The sequence below is a fragment of the Dryobates pubescens genome, chromosome 11, assembly GCF_014839835.1.
Source record: "Dryobates pubescens isolate bDryPub1 chromosome 11, bDryPub1.pri, whole genome shotgun sequence".
NCBI lineage: Eukaryota > Metazoa > Chordata > Aves > Piciformes > Picidae > Dryobates > Dryobates pubescens.
The window spans coordinates 6,351,882-6,377,163 of NC_071622.1; the positions used below are offsets into that span (position 1 = coordinate 6,351,882).

The 25,282-nt window shown below is 50.8% G+C and overlaps 1 protein-coding gene across 2 annotated transcripts; it reads left to right on the top strand.

The window, feature by feature from the left end:
• The first annotated feature begins 2,232 nt into the window (after positions 1-2,232).
• On the top strand, positions 2,233-23,700 carry MOB3C (MOB kinase activator 3C). Of its 2 annotated transcripts, XM_009909005.2 has the most exons (3): positions 2,233-2,700; positions 16,253-16,455; positions 23,265-23,326. In XM_009909005.2, the coding sequence occupies exons 1-3, from the start codon at positions 2,283-2,285 to the stop codon at positions 23,292-23,294; spliced, it is 651 nt and encodes a 216-aa protein (XP_009907307.1). In that variant the 5' UTR covers positions 2,233-2,282; the 3' UTR covers positions 23,295-23,326. The 2 variants fall into 2 exon arrangements, with proteins under 2 accessions (XP_009907307.1, XP_054021231.1); XM_054165256.1 differs by lacking the exon at positions 16,253-16,455 and having other exon boundaries at positions 23,265-23,700.
• The last annotated feature ends 1,582 nt before the right edge of the window (positions 23,701-25,282 follow it).

The window sequence follows — 25,282 nt, forward strand, 5'->3', positions numbered from 1 at the left end:
GGCCGCGAACTTCCCTGCCGCGAGCTGTTACCCGTCAGTGTCCGCTGCTCCTTTCCTCAGGCCCGCCGATGCCGGCCCGCCCGAGTTTGCCGTCGGCCCGCCGATAATTTTTGCCGTGCCTGAATAGCAGCTTTTTGTTCTGCAGCATGCTGATCGAATGTTACCATAACCGCTCTCCATGGCTTACTGTTCTTCTTAGCAGCCTTATCATCGTCTACACTTTTCATCCATAAATCTTGTCCTAATTCCTTCCACCGTAGTCTATCAAAAACATCGTTGGGATCTTTAAAATACCCCAACTTCTCAGCACATTCCAACAAAGGCTCCAATTCTTTCCCTAAATCAATGCCTTTAATATTTCGCTTTTCTAAAAAGCACTTAAACAAATCATACGCTGCCTGCCTGTCCATACTAGCGTCACTAGCGTTAGTACCTGTGCGCACAGTCTCTATATCAGCAGTTCCAGGTCTACAGCGTCTTCGGCTCCCAGGCTGCCCTCCTTCTCTTTGTCCGAGTGATCAGCCTCCGGTACTGCTATCCCGGGCCGGCTCCTTGCCTCCGCGCTCATGAACGTACACTTAGTCCTCGAGGAACCTTCAGACTTCTCTGTGAGCCTATGACCCTCTCTGTGGGGTCGAACCCTCTCTGTGGGGTCCCGTGTTCAGGCGCCACTTGTCGCAAGAAGGGGTCGGCAACGATCAATATGATCCACGAAATCCAACTTTATTGAGCATCAGACACTTCTTATATACAGTAGCCTAGCTGCCGATCCCACCTTCTGCGGTTAAACATCCTGCTTTCCCATCCTGATGAGATAATCACAAGAATTCTGTTTTACATTCTTCTTTACTTGTTATCGCCTGTAAGGGCGTAGTGACCTTGCTTTGGTATCCTGTTATCCTTTGCAGGCAGCTGCAAGCACAGCTACAAGGCCACGGTGGCCTGGCTGCATCAACACACTAGCTTACTGTGAGCAGTAAATAACAAGATGGAGTGCGGCCTACATGCTCTTGTTCAAACCATTGTTCCATAGAACCATGTCTTTACAAGCCATTCCTCAACAAATTCCCCTCCGCCCTCCCTCTCCGCTTTTCCCACTGATCTCGGCGCTGGGGCTGTGTGAACCGGCAGCCAGCTGCGGTCGCAGCGCAGTCCCTGAGGCATCGCTCGCCGGCCGCCACGGCAGGGTCGAGGGTTATTTATACTGAGAAGTCCCTGGGAATGAGGCATTTCCCCTTAGCCAGAAGGAAAACCGGCCGCTGGGCTGGGGTTGCCCGGGGTGGTGAACTCTGCTGCGTCTCACTGTGTTGCAGGATTTCTTCATAAAGTCCCGGAGGTAGGAGGCTGGCCGAAGCCCGGTGAGCTCCTGGCATACCCAGGAGGGCTCTGCTTGCCATCGAGCATGTGTGGCAGTGCTCGCCCTCTCCAGTGCCGGGAGCTCCGGTGTGAGGTGGCAGCAGCGGTAGCAGCAGCAGCGGCTCCAGGTCACCCTGGTGTGGAGGGGCCAGGGTCTTGCCCCAGATGTCCATCCTCATGTGCTGCAAGGCAGTGGGGCCAGCCAGCTTCCTTCTGCAAATTCAGCCCTGTGAGCACATCCACGTGTGCAGCTGGCTTCACAGTATCAGAGAATCAACCAGGTTGGAAAAGACCTCAGAGATCATCAAGTCCAACCTATCACCCAACAGCTCATGACTAACTAAACCATGGCACCAAGTGCCATGTCCAATCCTTTTTGCAACATCTCCAGGGACAGGGAGTCTACCACCTCCCTGGGCAGCACATTCCCATGGCCAATTACTCTTTCTGGGAAGAACTTTCTCCTCACCTCAAGCCTAAAACTACCTTGATGCAGCTTGAGACTGTGTCCTCTTGTTCTGGTGCTACTTGCCTAGGAGAGGAGACCAACCCCCACCTGGCTACAACCTCCTTTCAGGTAGTTGTAGAGAGCATTAAGGTCTCCCCTGAGCCTCCTCTTCTCCAAGCTAAGCATCCCCAGCTCCCTCACTCCTCACAGGGCTGTGCTCCAGACCTCTCCCCAGCCTCATTGCCCTTCTCTGGACACATTGAGGTGTCTCAATAGCCTTCTCGAGGGGCCCAGAACTGGACACGGGACTCAAGGTATGGCCTAACCAGTGCTGAGTACAGGGCCAGAATGACCTCCCTGCCCCTGCTGGCCACACTGTTTCAAACTTTGTCTTTCTCTGCCCCCAGAAAGCTCCACCCCTGAAGACCCCAGCCTTGGATTTCAGGCGGCAGCGAGCCCCCGGCCGGCGGCGCCCGCGATGGCCTTGTGTCTCAAGCAAGTCTTCAACAAAGACAAAACCTTCCGGCCCCGCAAGAAGTTTGAGCCGGGCACCCAGCGCTTCGAGCTGTACAAGAAAGCCCAGGCCTCCCTCAAGTCGGGGCTGGACCTGAAGGCGGTGGTGCAGCTGCCTCCTGGGGAGAGCATCAACGACTGGATTGCCGTGCACGTGGTGGACTTCTTCAACCGCATCAACCTCATCTACGGCACCATGTCGGAGTACTGCACGGAGAAGAGCTGCCCCATCATGTCTGGGGGACTCAAGTACGAGTACAGGTGGCAGGACGACAACAAATACAAGAAGCCAACCAAGCTGTCAGCTCCAAAGTACATGTGCATGCTGATGGACTGGATTGAGATGCTCATTAACAATGAGGACATCTTTCCCACGAGGATTGGTGAGTGTGCTCTGATTCCCCCCAGGGATCAGTGCTGGGCCCAGGCCTAATCAATGTCTTCATTGATGGTGTGGATGAGGGGGTTGAGTCCATCATCAGTAAAATTGCAGGTGACAGCAAGCTGGGGGCAGGTGTGGATCTGTTAGAGGGTAGGGAGAGCTGTGCAGAGGGACCTTGACAGGTTGGACAGATGGGCGGAGTCCAAGGGCAAGGGATTTAACATATCCAAGTGCTGGGTTCTACACATTGGCCACAACAGCCCCATGCAGTGCTACAGGCTGGGCTCAGAGTGGGTGGAGAGCGGCCAGGCAGAAAGGGAGCTGGGGGTGCTGATTGATAGTAGGCTGAACATGAGCCAGCAGTGTGCCCAGGTGGCCAAGAAGGCCAAAGGCATCGTGGCCTGCATCAGGAATAGTGTGGCCAGCAGGAGCAGGGAGGTCATTGTGCCCCTGTACTCAGCACTGGTTAGGCCACACCTTGAGTCCTGTGTCCAGTTCTGGGCCCCTCAGGTTTAAGAAGGACAATGAGACTCTTGAATGTGGTCAGAGAAGGGCAACGAGGCTGGGGAGAGGCCTTGAGCACAGCCCTATGAGGAGAGGCTGAGGGAGCTGGGGTTGTTTAGCCTGGAGAAGAGGAGGCTCAGGGGAGACCTTCTTGCTCTCTACAACTACCTGAAGGGAGGTTGTAGCCAGGAGGGAGTTGGTCTCTTCTCCCTGGCAACCAGCACCAGAACAAGAGGACTCAGTCTCAAGCTGCACCAGGGGAGGTTTAGGCTGGATGTTAGGAAGAAATTCTTCATAGAGAAATTGCCCATTGGAATGTGCTGCCCAGGGAGGTGGTGGAGTCCCTATCCCTGGAGGTGTTGGGAAAAGGATTGGACATGGCACTTGAAGCCATGGTTTAGTTGTCATGAGGTGTTAGGTATTAGGTAATAGGTTGGACTTGATCATCTCTGAGGTCTTTGCTAGGTGTCTGGGGTTGTAACCAGTGTGGATTCCCAAGCCACTGGTGCACCTGAGGGTTGGTATTGCTGAACTTTGCAATGCCAAGGAGTGTGGCTTTTCCTGTTCCAGGTGTTCCTCAATGTCTGTTGCCCACAGCATTGTGGCAAGCTGGGCTCATCCTGCTCCTTAAGGATGTGGAAAACAATGCTGTCCTTTTCTGTACTTGAATTTATTCCAAGCTATTCTGCACTTGTGAGAACTGAGGGCTGATAGGTCATCAGCTTCATTGCCCTTCCTCAAGGAGTTGAAACACAGGGCTGGTTAGAAATGGTCATCGCATCCCTGCAGCTCACTCTTCTCTTGACTAACCAAGTTGGTTTCATGGCATCATAGATTCATTAAGGTTGGAGAAGACCTCTAAGATCATCAGGTCCAACCATCAACCCAACACTGCCATGGCCACTAAACCATGTCCTCAAGTGCCATCTCTGGACATTGTTTGAACACCTCCAAGGATGGTGACTCCATCACCTCCCTGGGCAGCCTGTTCCAGTGCCTGATCATGCTTTCAGTAAAGGAATTTTTCCTCATATCCCACCTAAACCTCCCTTGGCACAACTTGAGGCTGTTTTCCTCTTGTCCTACCACTAGTTAATGGGGAGGAGAGACCAACTCCCACCTCATTACAACCTCTGTTCAGGTAGTTGTAGAGAGCAATAAGGTCTGCACTCAGCCTCTTCTCCAGGCTAAATAATCCCAGTTCCCTCAGCTGCTCCTCATCAGACTGGATCTTTAGATCCTTCACCAGCTTCATTGCCCTTCTCTGGACATGCTCCAGCACTTCAGTGTTTTTCTTGCAGTGAGAGGCCCCAAACTGAACACAGTATATGAGGTGCAGCCTCACCAGTGCTGAGTACAGGGGCATGATCACTTCCCTACTCCTTCTGGCCAAACTATTCCTGATGCAGACCAGGTAGATTCATGGTCCCAAGGTCTAACCCTCATCCCACCTTGCTGCTTCATTTCCCATCTTCTTTCTATGTCAGCCCTGATGTGAATATAATCACATCTTGCTGTTTATCTGAGGCACTGCCTGAGCAGAGATCTCTCTCTCTGGGATCCAGCTGCCAACTCCCAGGCTGCACAATGCATCCCTTCAAAAAACTTGGCCTTAGGAGGCTGCAGCAGCTGCCAAAGGCAAGCAACTTGCAAATTAACCCCTCTGCTGCTAACCTGAAGTGCTTGGCAGCTGCCAGGGCTGATGTTAATCCTGCTTCTGAGCTGCTTGCTTGCTGTTTGAGGAGATGCATTCAAGGCTTGGAGCTGATGCTTTGGCTGGTGGGAGTGCCAGAGCCTCAGGTCATGCCTCTAAGCAGTTACTTTGCAGATGAAACTCAAGACTACTTGAATGTAAAAGAAGGTTTCAGGTGCTTCACAGGGGAAAGACATGGCTTTGCAAGTCTGCTTGACCTATTTGGTTTCCCTGGCAGAGATGAATGAAATCAGTGCAGTTCAGGCTCAGGATTTTCATTAATATGCTTGGAAACATTGAAGAAAATGATCTGTGTGGGATTGCTGACATCCACTAACTGATGTACCCCCATTTGACTGTGCTGCTGGGGTTGCTTAGCCTGCAGAAGAGGAGGCTCAGGGGAGACCTTCTTGCTCTCTACAACTACCTGAAGGGAGGTTGTAGCCAGGTGGGGGTTGGTTTCTTCTCCCAGGCAACCAGCACTAGAACAAGAGGACACAGTCTCAAGCTGCACCAGGAGAGGTTTAGGCTGGATGTTAGGAAGAAATTCTTCCCAGAAAGAGAGATTGGCCATTGGAATGTGCTGCCCAGGGAGGTGGTGGAGTCTCCATCACTGGAGGTGTTTAGGAAGAGACTGGATGAGGCAGTTGGTGCCATGGTTTAGTCGATTAGATGGTGTTGGGTGACAGGTTGGACTTGGTGATCTTTGAGGTGTTTTCCAAGCTTATTGATTCTGTGACTCTATGGATAGGGTTGGCTGATGCCTCTGGTTTCCACTTCTTTCATTTTGCCCTGGGGGCAGCTCTGGCTGAGGCCCAGGCTGGCTGGGGGCATTCATGGGGCAACCCCCTTTTTTAAATTTTGTTTGGTTGGTTTTCTTCTAAAGCCACTCCCAGGGTGCTCCTTAAAAGTCCCTTTGCTGCAGGGACCTCTGTATCTTCAGTCATCTCACAGGCATGTCTTGATGGTTCTAACCTCACACGTGCACCAGGGAACTTAGCCCAGGATCACACTTTCAAATGCACGAAAGGCTGTGGCGGGAGGCAGGGGAGGGAGCTCTTGACACTTTGTCATCAGTGTGTCCCCAATTAACTGCCTTTCACTGGCCTGCCTTGTGTGCTTGGCAGCTCTGGCATTTCAGAAGATGGAGCTGTTTGGCCAAAGGGAAATGTCACATCTGCTGGTTCCCAAAGGGCTTCTCCTCCTCGACAGGCAGGATGGCAGCGGAGGGTGGGGGGTGCACAGCAGGGAGGGCTGCAGGGCTCAGGTGAGCAAACAGAGATGCTCAGCCTCCCTCCTTAAGGGCCAGCCCTTGGGAAAAGACCCAGGACAAGGGGAATAAGGTGCTGAAGTGGACACTGGGGAGATGAGCTGTTTTAAAGAGGAGAGAGCTGTGAGCTGTTTTAAAGAGGGGAAAGGAACCTGGTGAGGTGGTGGGGGAAGTTATTAACTTGTTGCTTTGGAGTCGTGGTGAAGCTTTGCAATATTAGCTGCAAAGATTTGTTCCACTCCTGCTTGTGTCAGGAGAAGTGCACTGGCAATGCTGACCACTGTTGCAGCTGGTGTTTCATGAACTGTGTGCATCTCGGCTTTCCCTCCTGGCCCCTCTTTGCCATGTGCACTAAAACTGTCCCATCACAAAGATTTCCCTGGCTAAGGCCACCTGGCTGCAGGCAAAACTTTCTACTTGCCTCTTTTTTAATTACTTTCTTCTTCTTTTTCCTCTTCTTAGACCCAGCAAATGTTCCCCAAACTTGCCAATGTTGCCTGAGGCTAACCTCAGCATCCTTCTTCATCCAAAAGCTACAAACCCTGAAGCAGCACACGATTCAGCAGGTCTCGCTCATGGCTGTCCTAACAGTTAAGGGAGAGGTATCTCATGGGTCAGAGGGGGGAAATCCTCTCACTTGGGCTGAGAGGCTCAGCTGGAAATGAGATAGTTCACTGCCTTGAGGGCTCCCAGGGTTCTTTGGCACGATGGTTAGGGACCTTAGAGGCCCAGCTCCAGTGAACGGAACAGAGCTGGGCTGATTGCACCACTAAAACATCTGGTCCTTCAGCCTGTGCCAGAGGTGAGAGGGGATCAGAGTGACCCAGGTGACAAACAGCTTTGATTTAGCCAAGCTGTGTGATGGCAGGGCTTGTGCTGGCTCTATCACAAGGCTAGAGAGGCAGCATCTTCCTCATCCCCAGGGAAATTCACTTGCAGGGCTTGGTCCCACTTAAAGGCTTTCAGTCTAATCCCTCCTCCGGAGCGGAAACCTGTTTGTCTGCCAGTCAAGATGAGACAAATCCCTGCTTGAGGTGAGCTGTGCCACCCTGCTAGCTATAAATCCACAGCACTAACAGCTTTCCCAGACAACCAGTATCAGTTAGCATGTGCTAGCACTCTGTTTCCACTCTTCCAACCAACATAGCTGTCCTGAAAATACATTTAAATGGAGAATAAGCATTGTTCTTAGGCAGGGAGAAGAATAAATGGTTCTACAGGTGTAGTTTCACCAGCTGCTAAAACTATAACAGTAGCTTTCTTCACTGAGAGGCCACCTGGAAAACACTGTTTCCTCCTGGTAATCTTTCTGCCCTGTGGTGCCTGGTTTTAGGGAGCCGGTGCTGGACAGCAGCGTGCTGGTGAGCAGGGTTGGGTGGATGGGTTTTCCAGGGCCCTGGCAAGTCGTTGGCACCTGCCACTGGGCAGTCCATCATCAGGGTGTTGGTTGCAGAAGGCCAGATGTCCTACCTCAGCACCTTTGTGGCGGCTGAAACCTCTCCATGATTAAATCAGCGCAGACGCAGGCTTTGGACCAGATCCAGCCCCGGAAACACCCCACGGTCCCTGCCAAATGTGCCTGCAGCTCCAAAGAGCAGCAGTCACAGGAGATTTGGGGATGGTTCTTGGAAAGCTGTTCCACACTCAAGCTCCAACCATTCAAATGTAAAACCAGAGAAAACTCAGTAGGAAATTATCTGATACTTTTCTCCCCATAACAACAGGAGAGGAAGGTTTAGAGCTCAGTTAATTGTGGCCATTTTCTCAGCTGGCTATTTTAAACATGATTTGTCCTTTCCCCACCCCTTCCCTCCTCCCCCCCCTGTCTATTTTCTTCCAAAATTAACACCAAACCAGCTTGCAGCTGTTTTTAGTTTCAAATGGGGCTTTAAAAGACTTATTTGGGGGGGGGAGGGAGGGGGGGAAGGGGAGGGAAATGAATCACCCCACCCCACGCTGGCCAAAGTGGAATTGAGCTATAACAACAACAGCAGCAATAATTCATCACCCAATTCACTGAATTCCTGCTTTTGCAGAGGAGAAAAATACACTTGCCAAGAAGCAAAGTAGTTTCCTAGTACTGATTCATCATGAAAAAATTAAATGGGCTGGAGCATGAGTGTTAAGGAGGGGAGAGATGGCAGGAGAGATCCAAAAGCCATTCGCAGCCCCTCACCGTGAGCGCAGGCACTTTGTTACCTCTCATTTTCATTTCCTTTACACATGGTCCCAGATGGTTTCCTTATGTTTTGAAGCAATCAGCCCAGAGTGAGGAAAACAGAGGTTTTTGGGTGGTTTTTTTTTTTTTTTCCAGAGCATTAAATCACATCTTGAGGTTTTCAAGCAAAACATCCAAGATAAACTGAAGGTGCTAATTCATTGCAGGGCTGTGAGTCATGCTGCTCGCCAGCACCCTGGCTGTGTTGCAGGGAGTGAAATTGTACCTGCTCTACTTAAAGCTTTTGCTCTGGCTTGGAGCATGGGTAAGGTTGTCCCTTTTCCCCTCCCCTGCATGGCTGCTCTGCTCCAGTCCTCCTGGGACTGAGCTGCATTCCTGCCCTGGGGCAGGCGATGCTTCCAGCGACTGGCTGGCTGGTCTGTGTGCAGCGTCTGGGTAGCACATGCCTGTGATCACAAGTGGAGGAGAAGAGCTGACCTGATGGATAAATCTTCTTCATAGCATCTGAGAGAGAGCTCACATTGCATCCTCAGGTCCCCTCCTCCCCACTCACCATGCAAGAGGAAGCAGAGAGTGACTACTGCACGCCAGATTGTGGGATGCTGCTGCTTTCTTCAAAGTTGCTGGATGAAACCCCAGTGAATTAAGTGTAAGGGTAATTTCCATGCCTTTAAATCAGCCCAGGTGGCTTGTCACAGAATCACCAAGGTTGGAAGAGACCTCAAGGGTCATCAAGTCCATCCCATCACCCCAGACCTCACGACTAAACCATGGCACCAAGTGCCACGTCCAATCCCCTCTTGAACACCTCCAGGGATGGTGACTCCACCACCTCCCTGGGCAGCACATTCCAACGGCCAATTACCCTTTCTGGGAAGAACATTCTCCTCACCTCCAGCCTAAACTTCCCCTGGTGCAGCTTGAGACTGTGTCCTTTTGTGGTGCTCTGCTCTCCCCTGGGGCAGCTGGGACCAGCATCAGCAGGATGCATTGGGATGACACTGCTGTGTCCCTGTATGTGTGTACGGCTGGGGAGGGTGAAGCAAACCCAAGAGCGTTGCCATGCCAGGGTGGTTTGTCAAAACATGGGGCTCCATCCTGCCTTTTGCCTTGGCTTGCCACACTTCTGTCAACAGATCAGCTCAGCCATGCAGAGTCAGACTCACCAGCCTCATCCCTTCATGTCACCAAGCTGCTGCTCCTGCTGGCTTGTTCCACGATTCGCCACCTCTGAGATGAAGTCCCCCAAGGAAGGGCCACTGCTGGCTCCTGAGTGCCAGTTACTGGCACACTGGCCACAAATGGAGTCTCTGTGCTGCTGGCTGCAATGCTGATGTACCTGGCCCAAGCTGTCAGGGAGGTGGGAGACAGAAAAGGAGCTGCCTGCTACACTTCATGCTTAGGCAATGGGCCCCATTGCTCCCCACGTGCTGTCAGTGTGACCCCTCCTAGCAGCCAGTCTCTGATCATAGAATTGTTAGGGTTGGAAGGGACCTCAAGGATCACCCAGTTCCAACCCCCCTGCCTTGGGCAGGGACACCTCACACTACAGCAGGTTGCTCACAGCCACATCCAGCCTGGCCTTAAAAACCTCCAGGGATGAGGCTTCTACCACCTCCCTGGGCAACCTGTGCCAGTGTCTCACCACCCTCATGGGGAAGAACTTCTTCCTAACATCCAATCTGAATCTACCCATTCCTATTTTTTTCCATTCCCCCTAGTCCCATCACTACCTGACACCCTAAAACATGTCACTTGCAGGGGTCATCAGCAATGAAATCAGCTCTTCATGAGCACAGGCCTGGCTGCTCAGTGTGAAGACAAACATCTGCAAGGGCAGGTTTGGTACATGGCCTGTGCCCAGATCCCTGTCCCATGGCCTTCCTGTTGCTGGGCTGTGCTGGCTGCAACATGTGCCTGGCTGCAGGGAGGAGCAGGGTCCCCTTGTGTGCTGGAGAGGATGTCCCACGCATTGTCTGCTGGACATCCGCTGCCCTAGCAGCTGTGACCCAGGGCAAGATGTATTTATGCCAGATCTTTAGAACTAGAATTAACCAGGCTGGAAGAGACCTTTGAGATCATCGAGTCCAGCCTGTCACCCAACACCATCTAATCAACTAAACCATGGCACCAAGCACCCCATCCAGTCTCTTCCTATTACCTGATAGCTAACACCTAACTAAACCATGGCTTCAAGTGCCACATCCAATCCTTTTTTTCAACCCCTCCAGTGATGGTGACTCCACCACCTCCCTGGGCAGCACATTCCAATGGCCAATCACTCTTTCTGGAAAGAACTTCTTCCTAACATCCAGCCTAAACCTCCCCTGGTGCAGCTTGAGGCTGTGTCCTCTTGTTCTGGTGCTGGTTGCCTGGGAGAAGAGACCAATCCCCTCCTGGCTACAACCTCCCTTCAGGTAGTTGTAGACAGCAAGGTCTCCCCTGAGCCTCCTCTTCTCCAGGTTAAACAACCCCAGCTCCCTCAGCCTCTCCTCACAGGGCTGTGCTTGAGGCCTCCCCCCAGCCTCTTTGCCCTTCTCTGGCCACATTCAAGAGTCTCAATATCCTTCTTAAATTGAAGGGCTCAGACTTGGACACAGGACTCAAGGTGTGGCCTAACCAGTGCTTAGTACAGGGGCAGAATGATCTCCCTGCTCCTGCTGGCCATGCAATTCCTAGTGCAGGCCAGGATGCCATTGGCCTTCTTGGCCACCTGGGCACACTGGTGCCTCATGTTCAGCCTACTATCAACCAGTCCCCCCAGGTCCCTCTCTACCTGGCTGCTCTCCAGGCACTCTGACCCCAGCCTGTACATACATACATAGAATAGAATACATAGAATACATAGAATAAACAAGGTTGGAAGAGACCTTCAAGATCATCATAGCACTGCATGGGGTTGTTGTGGCCAATGTGTAGGACCCGGTGCTTAGATCTTTCTGCTGCTCTCCCTAGGCTGGTCAGATGCAGCCTTTATTTTCCTTTCAGCTCTGGGTGAGGGGATAGGGAATTTACCTAGCTCCTTACCAGCATGGCCAGTGTCTGCTGGGCATGCTGTGGGTTGCTTTCCAAGTCATCAACAAGAGAGGCATGACTGCTGCTGGCAGAGGCAACCTGCTCAACAGCTATCTGCCCTGCTTCTCTCTTGTGAGGAAGCACTTTGGTCAGCTGTCACAGGCCCCCATACTACATGTAGAGTCCAGTCAAGCATCCATAGCCTGTATTGAGGGCCAAGGCACAGGAGGTGGAGATGTGCCTGCAGCATGGGTAGAGGAAGCAGGACCAGATGGTCCAGGGTTGTGCACTGTGCCACTGGAGCTGGCTGTGCACCTCCGGGCGTGTGTGAGAGTGAGAGGGATGATGGGGAAAGAAAGAGCTAGTGTTGACCCCAAAGACCACGGTTGTGGTGGTGTCACGACAGGGCAGAGTGAGGTGTGACCTGTAGAAGCCCGTTACTGATAGCCAGCGTCCTCTACAGCCTGGCCGTGCCACACTGACACCTGGTGATGGACACGAAGAAGAGCAGCCCAGCTTCACCTGGGAGCTGCTGCTACTGGGTTCATGTGAAACCACAGGGAGGGGGCAGCCCAGAAGGGTATCTGTAGGTCCTTGCAGATTACTGATCTCTTTCCAGACCTCATGAGGTATAGGATAGCTCAGCAGCTCCCATAGCTGTCGAGAGCCACAGGAGTTGGGCTAAATGACCTTCAAAGGTCCCTTCTGAGCCAAACTGTTCTATGACATATGCTACCTGTATTCTCTGATGTAAGAGCTGCTTTTGGAGAACCTAGGATGTAGCTGGAGGTGTCTCCCCTCCAAGTCCTTCAGCTGCCAACATGTTAGAATGGAATGGAATGGAATGGAATGGAATGGAATGGAATAGAATAGAATAGAATAGAATGGAATGGAATGGAATGGAATGGAATGGAATGGAATGGAATAGAATAGAATAGAATGGAATGGAATGGAATGGAATGGAATGGAATGGAATGGAACAGAATAGAATAGAATAGAATAGAATAGAATAGAATAGAATAGAATAGACCAGACCAGACCAGACCAGGTTGGAAGAGACCTTCAAGATCATTGTGTCCAACCTATCAACCAACACCACCTAATCAACTAAACCATGGCACCAAGCACCCTATCAAGTCTCATGAAGACTTGTTGGTAACTAATTTATAGGAGAAGACAGTTCCTGGCTAATCCTTTTTAGAGGACAAATGTGGTGGAAAGCCACTTGTCACCATCTGCCAGCTCTGAAGGCAGGTCATCTAGCAGCAGTGTCTGCACTGTAGGTGCTATCAGCCCTGGGGGTCTCAGATCCTTTTGATCTGCTCTTCACTGTCTGATCTTATTTCTTTCTCACCTCAGGACTGGGTTGAGGTTTGCTGCTTTCCTTCACTATCACTCTCACAGTTTGGTGATAAACTCCTGGTGGCTGGTCAGGTCTGTTTTGTTCTTCCTTGTTGCCTTCTCTGATCAGAGGAGACACCAGACAAGTGGGGACAGACGACAAAGTGGAGGCAACAAATGCACTGCTGTCTGCCTGCAGGCACCTCGCTGAGTTCCTGGCAGCCACTGCTCGCCTCTGGTCCCAGGGAGACAGGCTGTTCAGAACAGTGTGTACTCCCCAGCCAGGACCCAGCAACGTGCACTCTTCAGAAATCACTTGCTGTGATGAAGTTGCCTTTATTAAAAACATGTTCCCTGACAGTTCTTCAAAGCTGGTCTGCAGGGGCCAGCCTAACGGCATGCCTGCGTACCCAGCTGGGTCATTAAGGCTTTTATTTGCTCAACAAATTCTCACCCAGTGCAAACAAAATAATTAAATGAAGGCCTTAATAAAGCACTGTGTCCTTCCTGGCTGCAGGGAGCTGAGGAGAAAGTTCTTCACAGGGAGAGTTGTTAGCCATTGGAATGGGCTGCCCAGGGAGGTGGTGGAGTCCCCGACCCTGGAGGTGTTCAAGAGGGGATTGGACGTGGCACTTGGTGCCATGGTTTAGTAGTCCTGAGGTGTTGGGTGACAGGTTGGACTTGATGATCTCTGAGGTCTTTAACAACCTTGTTGATTCCATGATACTATGAAACCTGGAGATCTCTCCCTGAGCCCTGCCCTTATCAGACTGCTAGGCAAGGATAACTCCCTGTGAAAGGTGGAAGGCAGAAGCAGATCTCCCAGACCATCTCTAAGCTGCTGGCATGGGGGAAGCCATGGCTGTCCTTTGCCAGATCCTAACACCTTTCCCAGAAAGTCTTAATGGGATCTGTAACAGCTGGCAGCAAAATGGGTCATGCTGAGGTCCCTGCTGTGGGAGCAGCCTTGGGGCTGAGGCTTGCTCATGAGTATGCAGAGCAGCTGCTGTGAATCAGTCTCTAAACTTCCTCTCTGTGTTCATGTGACTCTGAGCTGAGCTGTGTGTCCTCCTCCAGCTGGTGGCTGGGACATCCACTGTGGCAGGAGCACACATGCTTCTGCCTGCTCCCAGCGCTGTCCATGGGGCAAGGTGAGGCTGGGCTGAGCTGAGGCTGACTCATTTCAAACCAAAGATCCTTTTCTGTTACAGTCTCAGGCTGTGCCAGGGGAGGTTTAGGCTGGATGTTAGGAAGAAGTTCTTCACAGAAAGGGAGATTGGCCATTGGAATGTGCTGCCCAGGGAGGTGGTGGAGTCACCATCACTGGAGGTGTTTAAGGAGAGACTGGATGAGGCACTTGGTGCCATGGTTTAGTTGATTAGATGGTGTTGGATGATAGGTTGGACCTGATGATCTCAAAGGTCTTTTCCATCCTGGTTAATTCTGTATTCTGTAACAATATCAACTGCTGTAATACTGAACCCAGCATCCACTGAACCCTGGCTGGTGAAAAGAAGCCCCATGCATGATGTTGGAAGGACAGATGCTGTCTGTTGCCACCCATGGAGGAGAGAATCTTGGCGCTGCTGCTGCTGGGAAACAAAGCTCCCAGGAGCCTTTGGGGGAAAAAAAGAGAGTTTCATTTCCTGGTGAGCCTGCTGGGAAAGATTCAAAGATAAAATTACCCTTTTTATTTCAGCTAAGAGGTTTGCTGGTGCTTTCCACTGTGCCAAGTGTGTGAGCCTGGGCATGGCTGAGCAGAGGTCATTTGGGAAGAGTCTTGAGGGGTTATGTGCTGCATTAACAAGAGGCTGAGGGAGGAGGCTGGCACAGCCGTGGGAAGAGAGGGGTTTTAGTTTGTTCTTTGCAGATTTGCATTGAATTGCTCAGGGGAGAGGAAGAAACTCCAGGGAAAACAAATGTCAGTTGTTTCATTTTCCTCCTCCCAATAAAACCACTCCAGGTTTCAAAGCCATGGCTCGCTGTGAGACTTAGCCCCAGCTTGCTGACGCTGCCTGTGTCCCACCTCTGAGATTTTCACTCTGATAGCAGTGCATGTAGATAAGGGTGGAAATGGCTTTGTTTGGGACAAGGCTGCAAGAGTAGAGCAATGTGTGGTGGGTCTCATTCTTGAACAACCTGTGGGAACATCTCAGGAAGGAGCTTCATACAGCTGCAATGAAATTCCAACCCGAGCATCATTAAAGTGGGAAGTTCGCCACCTGGTTTAATGAGGAATGTTCTGAAACTAGGATGAGGTAAAGGGGTAGAAAGTGGTTGTCTCTGTTGATGCATCAGAAGTGATGTTTGAGGGTGTGGGGAGGGAGAAACCCAGTATGAAGCATGCTTATGGAATGGAATGGAATGGAATAGAATAGAATAAAATAGAATAGAATAGAATAGAGTGGAGTGGAATGGAATGGAGTGGAGTGGAATGGAATGGAATTAACCAGATTGGAAAAGACCTCAGAGATCATAGAGTCCAACCTATCACCCAACACCATCTAATCAACTAAACCATGGCACCAAGTGCCCCATCCAGTCTCTTCCTAAACACCTCCAGTGATGGAGACCCACCACCTCCCTGGGCAGCCCATTCCAATGGCCAGTCACTCTTTCTGGGAAGAACTTCTTCCTAACATCCAGCCTGAACTTCCCCTGGTGCTGTTTGAGACTGTGTCCTCTTGTTCTGGTGCTGGTTGCCTGGGAGAAGAGACCAACCCCCACCTGGCTGCAACCTCCCTTCAGGTAGTTGTAGAGAGCAAGAAGGTCTCCCCTGAGCCTCCTCTTCTCCAGGCTAAGCAACCCCAGCTCCCTCAGCCTCTCCTCACAGGGCTGTGCTCCAAACCCCTCCCCAGCTTTGTTGCCCTTCTCTGGACACATGTTAGCAACTCAACATCTTTCCTAAACTGAGTGGCCCCCCAGCCTCGCTGCCCTTCCCTGGACATGTTCAAGAGTCTCAATGTCCTCCTTAACTTGAGGAGCCCAGAACTGGACACAGGACTCAAGGTGTGGCCTAACCAGTGCTGAGTACAGTGGGAGAAATACTTCCCTGCTCCTGCTGACCACACTATTCCTGTTTAGAGGACCAGGGAAGGCATCTTTCTGCTGGCAGGAGGTTTAGTTCTGTTCATGGACCTGTGTAAATACAATTTGATTTAGGCTGTGCCTGCACGGGGTTGTAGGGGAACGACAGGGAGAGGGCAGAAGGATCCTCTGCCAGATTATTCTGGATAGAGCCAGACTGGGACAGATGTGGCTTCCTCCACTAGATGAGAAGCTTTCTCACCTACTGCAGCTCCCTGAGCCCTTCACACCACGTTGGTGTGAAAGTGCTGGTTGGGCAATGAGGAAGTGTGGGGGGAGAGCTAGATGTCACGCTGCCCTGGTGCAGTGGTCACTCTTGACATTAGCCAAGAGAGCCCTTCCTCATCATCCATGACTGCCTGTTAAGAATGGCAGTGACCTGGAAATGTGAGCTGGTTTACTGTTTGTTTGCTTGCTTGCTTTTTACTCTGTGGAATGGCTTCAAACTTGCTTCTGCTTTGCAGGTGTTCCCTTCCCCAAGCAGTTCCAGCAAGTTTGCACTAAGATCCTCACCCGTCTCTTCCGTGTCTTTGTCCATGTCTACATCCACCACTTTGACAGCATCATCAACATGGGTGCTGAGGCTCACGTCAATACCTGCTACAAGCACTTTTACTACTTCATCAGGGAGTTCAGTCTCATTGACCATCGGGAGCTGGAGCCTTTGGTAAGGATGCCCCAGGGGACAGGGCGGTGGAGGGGGTGAGAGTGGTGTGGGCTGAACACAGCACTTGTAGGTTCAGGAGAGGACTGGAATCCAAGCAGTGCACTCACCCTCTATGGACTCTTTCAGCCACCCTGCCTTCTAGGATAGGATAGGATAGGATAGGATAGGATAGGATAGGATAGGATAGGATAGGATAGGATAGGATGGAATGGAAGGGAATGGAATGGAATAGAATAGAATAGAATGGAATGGAATGGAATAGAATAGAATAGAATAGAATAGAATTAACCAGGTTGGAAAAGACCTTCGAGATTGTCGAGTCCAACCTATCACTCAACACCATCTAATCAACTAAACCATGGCACCAAGCACCCCATCCAGTCTCTTCCTAAACACCTCCAGTGATGGTGACTCCACCACCTCCCTGGGCAGCACATTCCAATGGCCAATCTCTCTTTCTGGGAAGAACTTCTTCCTAACATCCAGCCTAAACCTCCCCTGGTGCAGCTTGAGATTGTGTCCTCTTGTTCTGGTGCTGGTTACCTGGGAGAAGAGACCAACCTCCACCTGGCTACAACCTCCCTTCAGGTAGTTATAGAGAGCAATAAAGTCTCCTCTGAGCCTCCTCTTCTCCCGGCTAAGCAACCCCAGCAGCACAGTCAAACGGAGGCACACCAGTTAGTGGATGTGCTCCAAACCCCTCCCCAGCTTTGTTGCCCTTCTCTAGAGACCTTCCAGCAACTCAACATCCTTCCTAAACTGAGGGGCCCAGGACTGGACACAGGACTCAAGGTGTGGCCTAACTAGTGCTGAGTACAGGGGCAAAACGACTTCCCTGCTCCTGCTGGCCACACAATCATTTAACTATCAGCTTTAGTGCTCTCAGAAAGAACTTCCCAGCAGCAGGGGGGAAACCCTTCTTAACCTTTGCCTTTGCTGCCATGCCTATGAGTCACTCTTCAGTACCCTCAGGACCACTGTAACAGTGCCCCTCTGTACTGCCTTGGTAGCTCTAATACAATTTGCACATCAAAGTGTTTGCAGCCAGTTGTGTCCACGTGGCTTTCTGGGGTCAGATTTGAGCCCAAGCCTTCTCTCCACAGCCTTGAGGTTTCCTACTAGTGGACTAAGGTCCCTGCTTGACATCTCATTGTGAATTGCAATGTGGCTGCAGGAAGGCATGCCCACAGCTAGAGGACAAGCTGGAGAGATCCCTGGAATTCCAAGTTTCTCTGTAGCTTCCCTTGGGAAAGCAATTAGATAGACAGAAGGTGAGAGTCCCTGAAAGCAGCAGCAGTCCTGGGAAGCAGAAGCCAGACAGCCTAGGCACAGAAACTAGGAAATGTGCATAGTTAGTGTTGTAAGAGAAGTAAGTGTGTAGCAGGCAGGGTTGAGTGTGGGCTGACCAAGGAGGGACATACATCTTTAACATCTTCATTGATGATATGGATGAGGGGGTTGAGTCAGTCATCAGCAAGTTTGCAGATGACACCAAGTTGGGAGCAGATGTTGGTCAGTTAGAGGGTGGAAAGGCTCTGCAGAGGGACCTCAACCAACTGGACAGATGGGCAGAGTCTAATGGCATGGCATTTAACAAGTCCAAGTGCCAGGTGCTGCACTTTGGCCACGGCAACCCCATGCAGAGCTACAGGCTGGGGTCAGAGTGGCTGGAGAGCTGCCAAGCAGAGAGGGACCTGGGGGTGCTGATTGACACCTGCCTAAACATGAGCCAGCAGTGTGCCCAGGTGGCCAAGAGGGCCAATGGCATCCTGGCCTGTATTAGGAATAGTGTGGCCAGCAGGAGCAGGGAGGTCATTGTGCCCCTGTACTCTGCATTGGTTAGGCCACACCTTGAGTCCTGTGTCCAGTTCTGGGCCCCTCAGTTTAAGAAGGACATTGAGACACTTGAACGTGTCCAGAGAAGGGCAACAAGGCTGGTGAGAGGCCTTGAGCACAGCCCTGTGAGGAGAGGCTGAGGGAGCTGGGATTGTTTAGCCTGGAGAAGAGAAGGATCAGGGGTGACCTCATTGCCCTCTACAACTACCTGAAAGGTGGTTGTAGCCAGGAAGGGGTTGGTCTCTTCTCCCAGTCAACCAACACCAGAACAAGGGGACACAGTCTCAAGCTGTGCCAGGGGAGGTTAGACTGGAAGTGAGGAAAAAGTTCTTCACTGAGCGAGTCATTCGTCATTGGAATGTGCTGCCCAGGGAGGTGGTGGAGTCGCCGTCCCTGGAGGTGTTCAAGGGGAGATTGGACGTGGCACTTGGTGCCATGGTCTAGTCGTGAAGTCTGTTGGGACAGGTTGGACTTGATGATCCTTGGGGTCTCTTCCAACCTTAGTTATACTGTGATACTGTGATACTGTGATACTGCAATGGGCAGGAAGATCAATAACCCAGCAGTGAGCACACTGTGATGGGGGCTGGGTTGCAGAAAAGGACATATGCAGCAGCAGAGAACCAGGAAGGGCCAAGAAGATCTTATCCCAGGAAGAGCTGAGCTGAGAGAAGTCCTGGGATGAGTATCTGGGGGAGATGGGAGTGTGGCCTTGCCCTTAAATGTTGAGAGCTTGACTTACTGGTGCCATGGTTTAGTCATGGGGTCTGTGGTGACAGGTTGGACTTGATCTTTGAGGTCTCTTCCAACCTTGGTGATTCTGTGTGTGATTCTTCCCTGCTTTCATTTGTCTCAGTCAATTTGCTGCCCGTCTGTGATTCTGGGGGGATGGAAAGGTAATGATCTAATCAGGGAAGATCTGAATGGCAAGAGCAGCTACATTAATTACTTTGTACAGTTTGATTGTGACCTGTATTACCACAATGGCCCTGGACTCCAGCAAATGGCAGCTCAGTGGCGTTTTGTCCCCAGTTGGTTTTCCTCACCGCTGCTCCGCATGACCAACTTCTTTAGTATTGATATACAGCTCCTAGTGGTGCCATCTCCTCTTACAGCAGCAAACATCAGCCAGTAATTAGCACCTCCTAGCCAAAGCACGGGCTGACACTGCTAAACAGGCTTTCAATGCCAGTGATTCACATGCAACATGAGATGACTTATGGGTCTGGCTGAGTCTAAAGTGAGCAGACTTTCCTGTGTGATGTAACCACGGTTAAACTACAAGGAAATGAGGCACACTTACCACAGGTCTATTTGTGTCTCATTCCTTGGTTTGCTCAGTGCCTGGCATCCAAGCCCCAGGCAAACCTAACCACATGGAAGACCTCCTTCCCTCAGGCGTGTATGAGAATGTCTGGCAAGCAGAGGACTGCTGTGTCTAGGATGCACTGCTGAGCTGAGGAAGGAAGGACAAGTTGCAGCAGTGTGAGGAGCCCTGTGAGGAGAGGCTGAGGGAGCTGGGGTTGCTCAGCCTGGAGAAGAGGAGGCTCAGGGGAGACCTCATGCTCTCTACAACTACCAAAAGGGAGGTTGTAGCCAGGAGGGGGTTGCTTTCTTCTCCTAGGCAACCAGCACCAGAACAAGAGGACACAGTCTCAAGATGCACCAGGGGAGGTTTAGGCTCGAGGTGAGGACAAAGTTCTTCACTGGGAGAGTCATTGGAATGTGCTGCCCAGGGAGGTGGTGGAGTCACCATCACTGGAAGTGTTTAGGAAGAGACTGGATGGGGTGCTTGGTGCCATGGTTTAGTTGATTAGATGGTGTTGGATAATAGGTTGGACTTGCTGATCTCGAAGGTATTTTCCAGCCTGGTCTGGTCTATTCTATTCTATTCTATTCTATTCTATTCTATTCTATTCTATTCTATTCTATTCTATTCTATTCTATTCTATTCTGTTTTTTGTATGTCACCAATCCATTACTCCTACATTCACTTAGGAATAAAAAGTTACCAAGTTCATTATTTCCTGCTGTCCATTAGTAACATCCAACCTCTGCAGCACTTCACACTCAGTGCACTTTCCTGTGGCTAATTACTCTCCCCAGCTCAAGACAGAGAATCAGTGACTTGCTTTGCTCATTGCCCTTCACACTGAGCTGCACCATAGCTGTTGCTCTGGTCCTAAGTGATTTTAAGTCCTGAAGGATCCATCATCTGGCTTAAGCAAGGACAGGCAGTGGGCTGCATCTGCCTTCATTGTAGTTTTGACTACAGGCTTTGGTTTTCACGAGTTCTCAAGGTTTGTGGAGAGATGATAATATCTCAGTAGGGATGGGATGAACTGCCCTTGAGAGGGCAATCCCTCTTGACTGCCTCATGAGCCTCATACAGCTATCCTAACTTTGCAATGAGATGGCCAGAGATAGTTCACATGAATCCCATGGCAGAGGAGACTCCTGTTTGGAGAGCTGCCTGTTCCCTGCATGTGATTACAGAAGGCCAACAAGCAAGTGGAGGGAGCACATCTGGAGCAGGACAGCAAGTTTGAGTGCTGTGTTCTGGTTTAAGCTTTCCAGATGTGGACTTTCCACCGTGGAACCTCAGCTTTCAGGTTTAGGAGTAAGAAACAAAGGGAGAAAAACCTGCACCTCCCCATCCAGAAACTGTCCTGCTAGGGCCAAATACCTCAGAAAAATTACAGAGACTGTGGGATTAAGGAGTTCATTGGTTTAGTTATTTAGGTGGGTTGGATTGGTTGATAGGTTGGATGCGATGAAGGTCTCTTCCAACCTGGTCTATTCCATTCTATTCTATTCTATTCTATTCTATTCTATTCTATTCTATTCTATTCTATTCTATTCTATTCTATGCTTGCTTCTGTCTGAATCTGCCCCAGTCTCCCTTTTGTCAGTCTTCTTTGTGACAGGATTTCTTAACAGCAAATCTTGGGAGATGAGAATGAGCTCAATCCTTTGGACAGGCAGAGCCTGTGAAAGGCAGTGCCTGTGAAAGGCAGTGATTCACCCTCTTAACCAAGTGAAGAAATATGGGGGCAGAGAGAAGCTGTGCACTTGCTTCTTGGACAGGGGCAGCAGCACTGGCAGAAGTCCAGCTGGTTATACACTGAGGCAGAGCCGTGGGGATTTCCAGAGCGTGGTGAATGCCTTGGACATTTGGGGCCAGTGTGAGGAATTCACAGGGCACCTTAACAGTGCAGTAGTTGTCCAGGCCCAGCCTGTTTAAAGCTGCTTTTGTGTGTGGTGCTGTGCTAGTGGGGTGGGCTGGTTGCTGTTGCAAGAGGATGTCCACAGTCTTACCACCACCACCACCCCCCCCCCCACACTTCTGTCTCCTTCCAAACTTCCTGTTTGCAACGTGATTTTTGTGGCAGAGCATCAGCTTTTCATCTGATGGCAGGGTTCTGCACTTGAGTGACTTTGCATGTTGCCCCTACAGAGAAGGCCTCCCTTTGCCCTTCTTTCCCGATGGATCTTATAAACAAATCTCTCGTGCTGAAGAGCTGAGACTGCAGCTTCTGTCCCCTAAAGGGCCTTTTATGGGGTTGCTCAGGGGTCACCCTGCTTGCCTAGTTCTCCTTTTTTCCCAAGAGCTGTATCCTTCCTTCTCAGCAGACCAGTCCTACTTCAGATCTGTTTTGGAAGCACATTTTATTGTGCAAGCCTTCCTCTGGGGTGCGTGATGGGGTCTGTGTGCACATGCAGAGGATCAAGCCATGAACCTGATGAGCCAGAGAGCGCCACAGATTTTTCTTGCAGCAGCACTATGCATGATTTGCAAGCTATTAGCTGAGCTCCTTAAGGCAGGAATAAGTGCCATCTTCCACCAGCTGAAAGCTGGGCACCTTCCTAATGCAGCTGGCACATTGCCATCCTGGCTAAAGAAAACAACCTGTTAGCCTAAACAGAGCTTGCTCTTGCAGGAGGTTTCCTGTGTCCCTTTGTTATTAACAGTCATTTGCATTGCAGTGTGGCTGTGGGATCCCTTACCAAAACCACAGGTCCTTTGGGTGGGCTGTTGTCACTTGGAGTGAGAGCCAAGAGCAGCTCCATGTCCCATCTCCTTAGGCAGCTGCAAACAGTGTGAGTGCAGCACTGCCTTGTCTGGCTGCTCTATGGCTGAGTCAGGAACAGGACCTGCATCTTTCAACACCTCAGCCAACTCAGCCAACGTGTTCTCAAAGCTAAGGCACAGCCCAAATAACCTTGTGCCACAGAGGCTGAGGGGGATGCCAGCAAGCAGCTGCTGAGGCAGAGCAGTTGCCAGGAGGGCTGGTGTGGGAAACAGAGAAACAGTCCCTGAGACTCCCATGGTCATTTCCTTGGGTTGTTTGAGGACACCTACCAAAGTGCCTGACACGTCCCTACTAAAACCTGCCCCTGTACTCAGCACTGCTAAGGCCACACCTTGAGCACTGTGTCCAGGTCTGGGCCCCTCAGTTTAAGAAGGACATTGAGACTCTTGAATGTGTCCAGAGAAGGGCAATGAGGCTGGGGAAAGGCCTTGAGCACACCCTGTGAGGAGAGGCTGAGGGAGCTGGGGTTGATTAGCCTGGAGAAGAGGAGGCTCAGGGGAGACCTCATTGCTGTCTACAACTACCTGAAGGGAGGCTGTAGCCAGGAGGGGGTTGGTCTCTTCTCCCAGGCAACCAGCACCAGAACAAGAGGACACAGTCTCAAGCTGCACCAGGGGAAGTTTAGGCTGGAGGTGAGAGAAATTTCTTCACAGAGAGAGCTGTTAGCCGTTGGAATGTGCTGCCCAGGGAGGTGGTGGAGTCCCTGTCCCTGGAGGTGCTCAAGAGGGGATTGGATGTGGCACTTGCTGCCATGGTTTAGTAGTTATGAGGGGTTGGGTGGCAGGTTGGACTTGATGATTTTTGGGGTCTTTTCCAACCTTATTGATTCTATGATTCTGCACTTACTGCTTCTTTCTTTTCCTTCCCTCCTCAATGCAGAAAGAAATGACAGAACGAATTTGTCACTGAAGCCTTTCGGCAGGTGAGCTCAGCTGGCTCCTCCGGACTCTGCTGGGACAAGGCACCCAGTGGTGGCAGACCTCTTCCTAAGCACTTGCCCTGGGCATCTCAACTCAATGACTTTGAACACTGCAGAAGAGCCTTTTCAGGCCAGGGCTGAATCCTAAGCCTGCAGCCAAGCACCTCTGGACAGATGTATTGTTTTTTAATAGATCCTAGTCTCTGTTGTATGTCTCCTGCCTTGGAAAGCCACTGACTTACTGGAGAATGAGGCAAGTTTGGTTGACTTTTGCACACTCTGGTTTCTAAGTCTCAATCTCCTATCTGCAAACATTTCTTCAGCCACATTGCTGGAAGGTGTCCAGAGAAGGGCAACAAAGCTGGGGAGGGGTTTGGAGCACAGCCCTGTGAGGAGAGGCTGAGGGAGATGGGGTTGCTTAGCCTGGAGAAGAGGAGGCTCAGGGCAGACCTTATTGCCATCTACAACTATCTGAAGGGAGGTTGCAGCCAGGTGGGGGTTGGTCTCTTCTCCCAGGCAACCAGCACCAGAACAAGAGGACACAGTCTCAAGCTGTGCCATGGGAAGTCTAGGCTGGAGGTGAGGAGAAAGTTCTTCCCAGAAAGAGTAATTTGCCATTGGAATGTGCTGCCCAGGGTGGTGGTGGAGTCCCCATCCCTGGAGGTGTTCAAAACAGGATTTGACGTGGCACTTAGTGCCATGGTTTAGCTAGTCATGAGGTGTTGGGTGACAGGTTGGACTCAATGATCTCTGAGGTCTTTTCCAACCTTATTGATTCTATGATTCTGTGATTCCTCACATCTAATCCAAGTCTATCCTCTGCCAGTGTAAAGCCCCTCAGCCCTCAAAGCTTTCTGACCTCTTGAAAGCTTCCTGTTGCTACCTGGTCTGTGCCATTATTCCATCGCACGGTGTCACATCTCAACGTTTCCTCCCCTTCTGCTTGCAGCAGCTGCTAACTGGTGCTGGGCTCCCTGTGCCATTTTTCTTTTGACAAGAGTTGGAAGTCTTTGTGTTGGTTTTGGGTTTTCCACCCCCCCCCCCCACTGTTTTGGGGTGAAATAAAATCAAATAGTCTGAGCCACAGTACCATGATGTTTGTGCTTCCTGCCCTTTTTCTGGGCAAGTTTTGTATAGCAGACACAGCTGATATTTATAACCTGGGGCTTGGCCATCTTTGGGGTAGGGAGGGGATGTGGCTAGAAAATGGAAGTATGTAGTCAGCATTAAAGCACACAAGTGAAATTTTGTTTAGCTGTCAAAGCACCTATTTGGTTGTGATTTTTTTAAGTTCTTTACTCTTGTGTACCAGATGTTTATTTTTACATGGAAATAAACCAGAGCAAAATGGACACAAAGCTACCTGGGAGCTCATTCCAATGTTTGCTGTGTAAAATGATGAGTTAAAAAATTCTCTTCATATGTAAAGAAATGTGAATACTTAATGACTGAATGTTACTACTTCGTGGGATACTTCATTCTTCCCTGATTCATCTGGAGTGATCCAGGCATCATGAAAAAGCACCCAGGTTAACTTGAAGAGTGGATTTCCTCTGAGAGTTCCAGCACCAGTGGGGACTGGATGCCATGCTGAGACATAAGTTTGCATCTTGAAGGCATTCAACAAGTCCAAGTGCTGGGTGCTGCACTTTGGCCACAACAACCCCATGCAGTGCTACAGGCTGGGGTCAGAGTGGCTGGAGACCACCCAGGCAGAAAGGGACCTGGGGGTGCTGACTGATAGTAGGCTGAACATGAGCCAGTAGTGTGCCCAGGTGGCCAATGGCAGCCTGGCCTGCATAAGGAATAGTGTGGCCAGCAGGAGCAGGGAAGTCATTCTGGCCCTGTGCTCAGCACTGGTTAGGCCACACCTTGAGTCCTGTGTCTAGTTCTGGGCCCCTCAATTTAAGAAGGACATTGAGACTCTTGAGCGTGTCCAGAGAAGGGCAACGAGGCTGGGGAGGGGTCTGGAGCACAG

Bases quoted from the DNA above. Each gene is read 5' to 3' on its own strand.
- MOB3C (XM_009909005.2), top strand. From the start codon at position 2,283: ATGGCCTTGTGTCTCAAGCAAGTCTTCAACAAAGACAAAACCTTCCGG. The intron at 2,701-16,252 runs GTGAGTGTGCTC...TCTGCTTTGCAG, and splicing joins CATCTTTCCCACGAGGATTG to GTGTTCCCTTCCCCAAGCAG. The intron at 16,456-23,264 runs GTAAGGATGCCC...TCCTCAATGCAG, and splicing joins ATCGGGAGCTGGAGCCTTTG to AAAGAAATGACAGAACGAAT.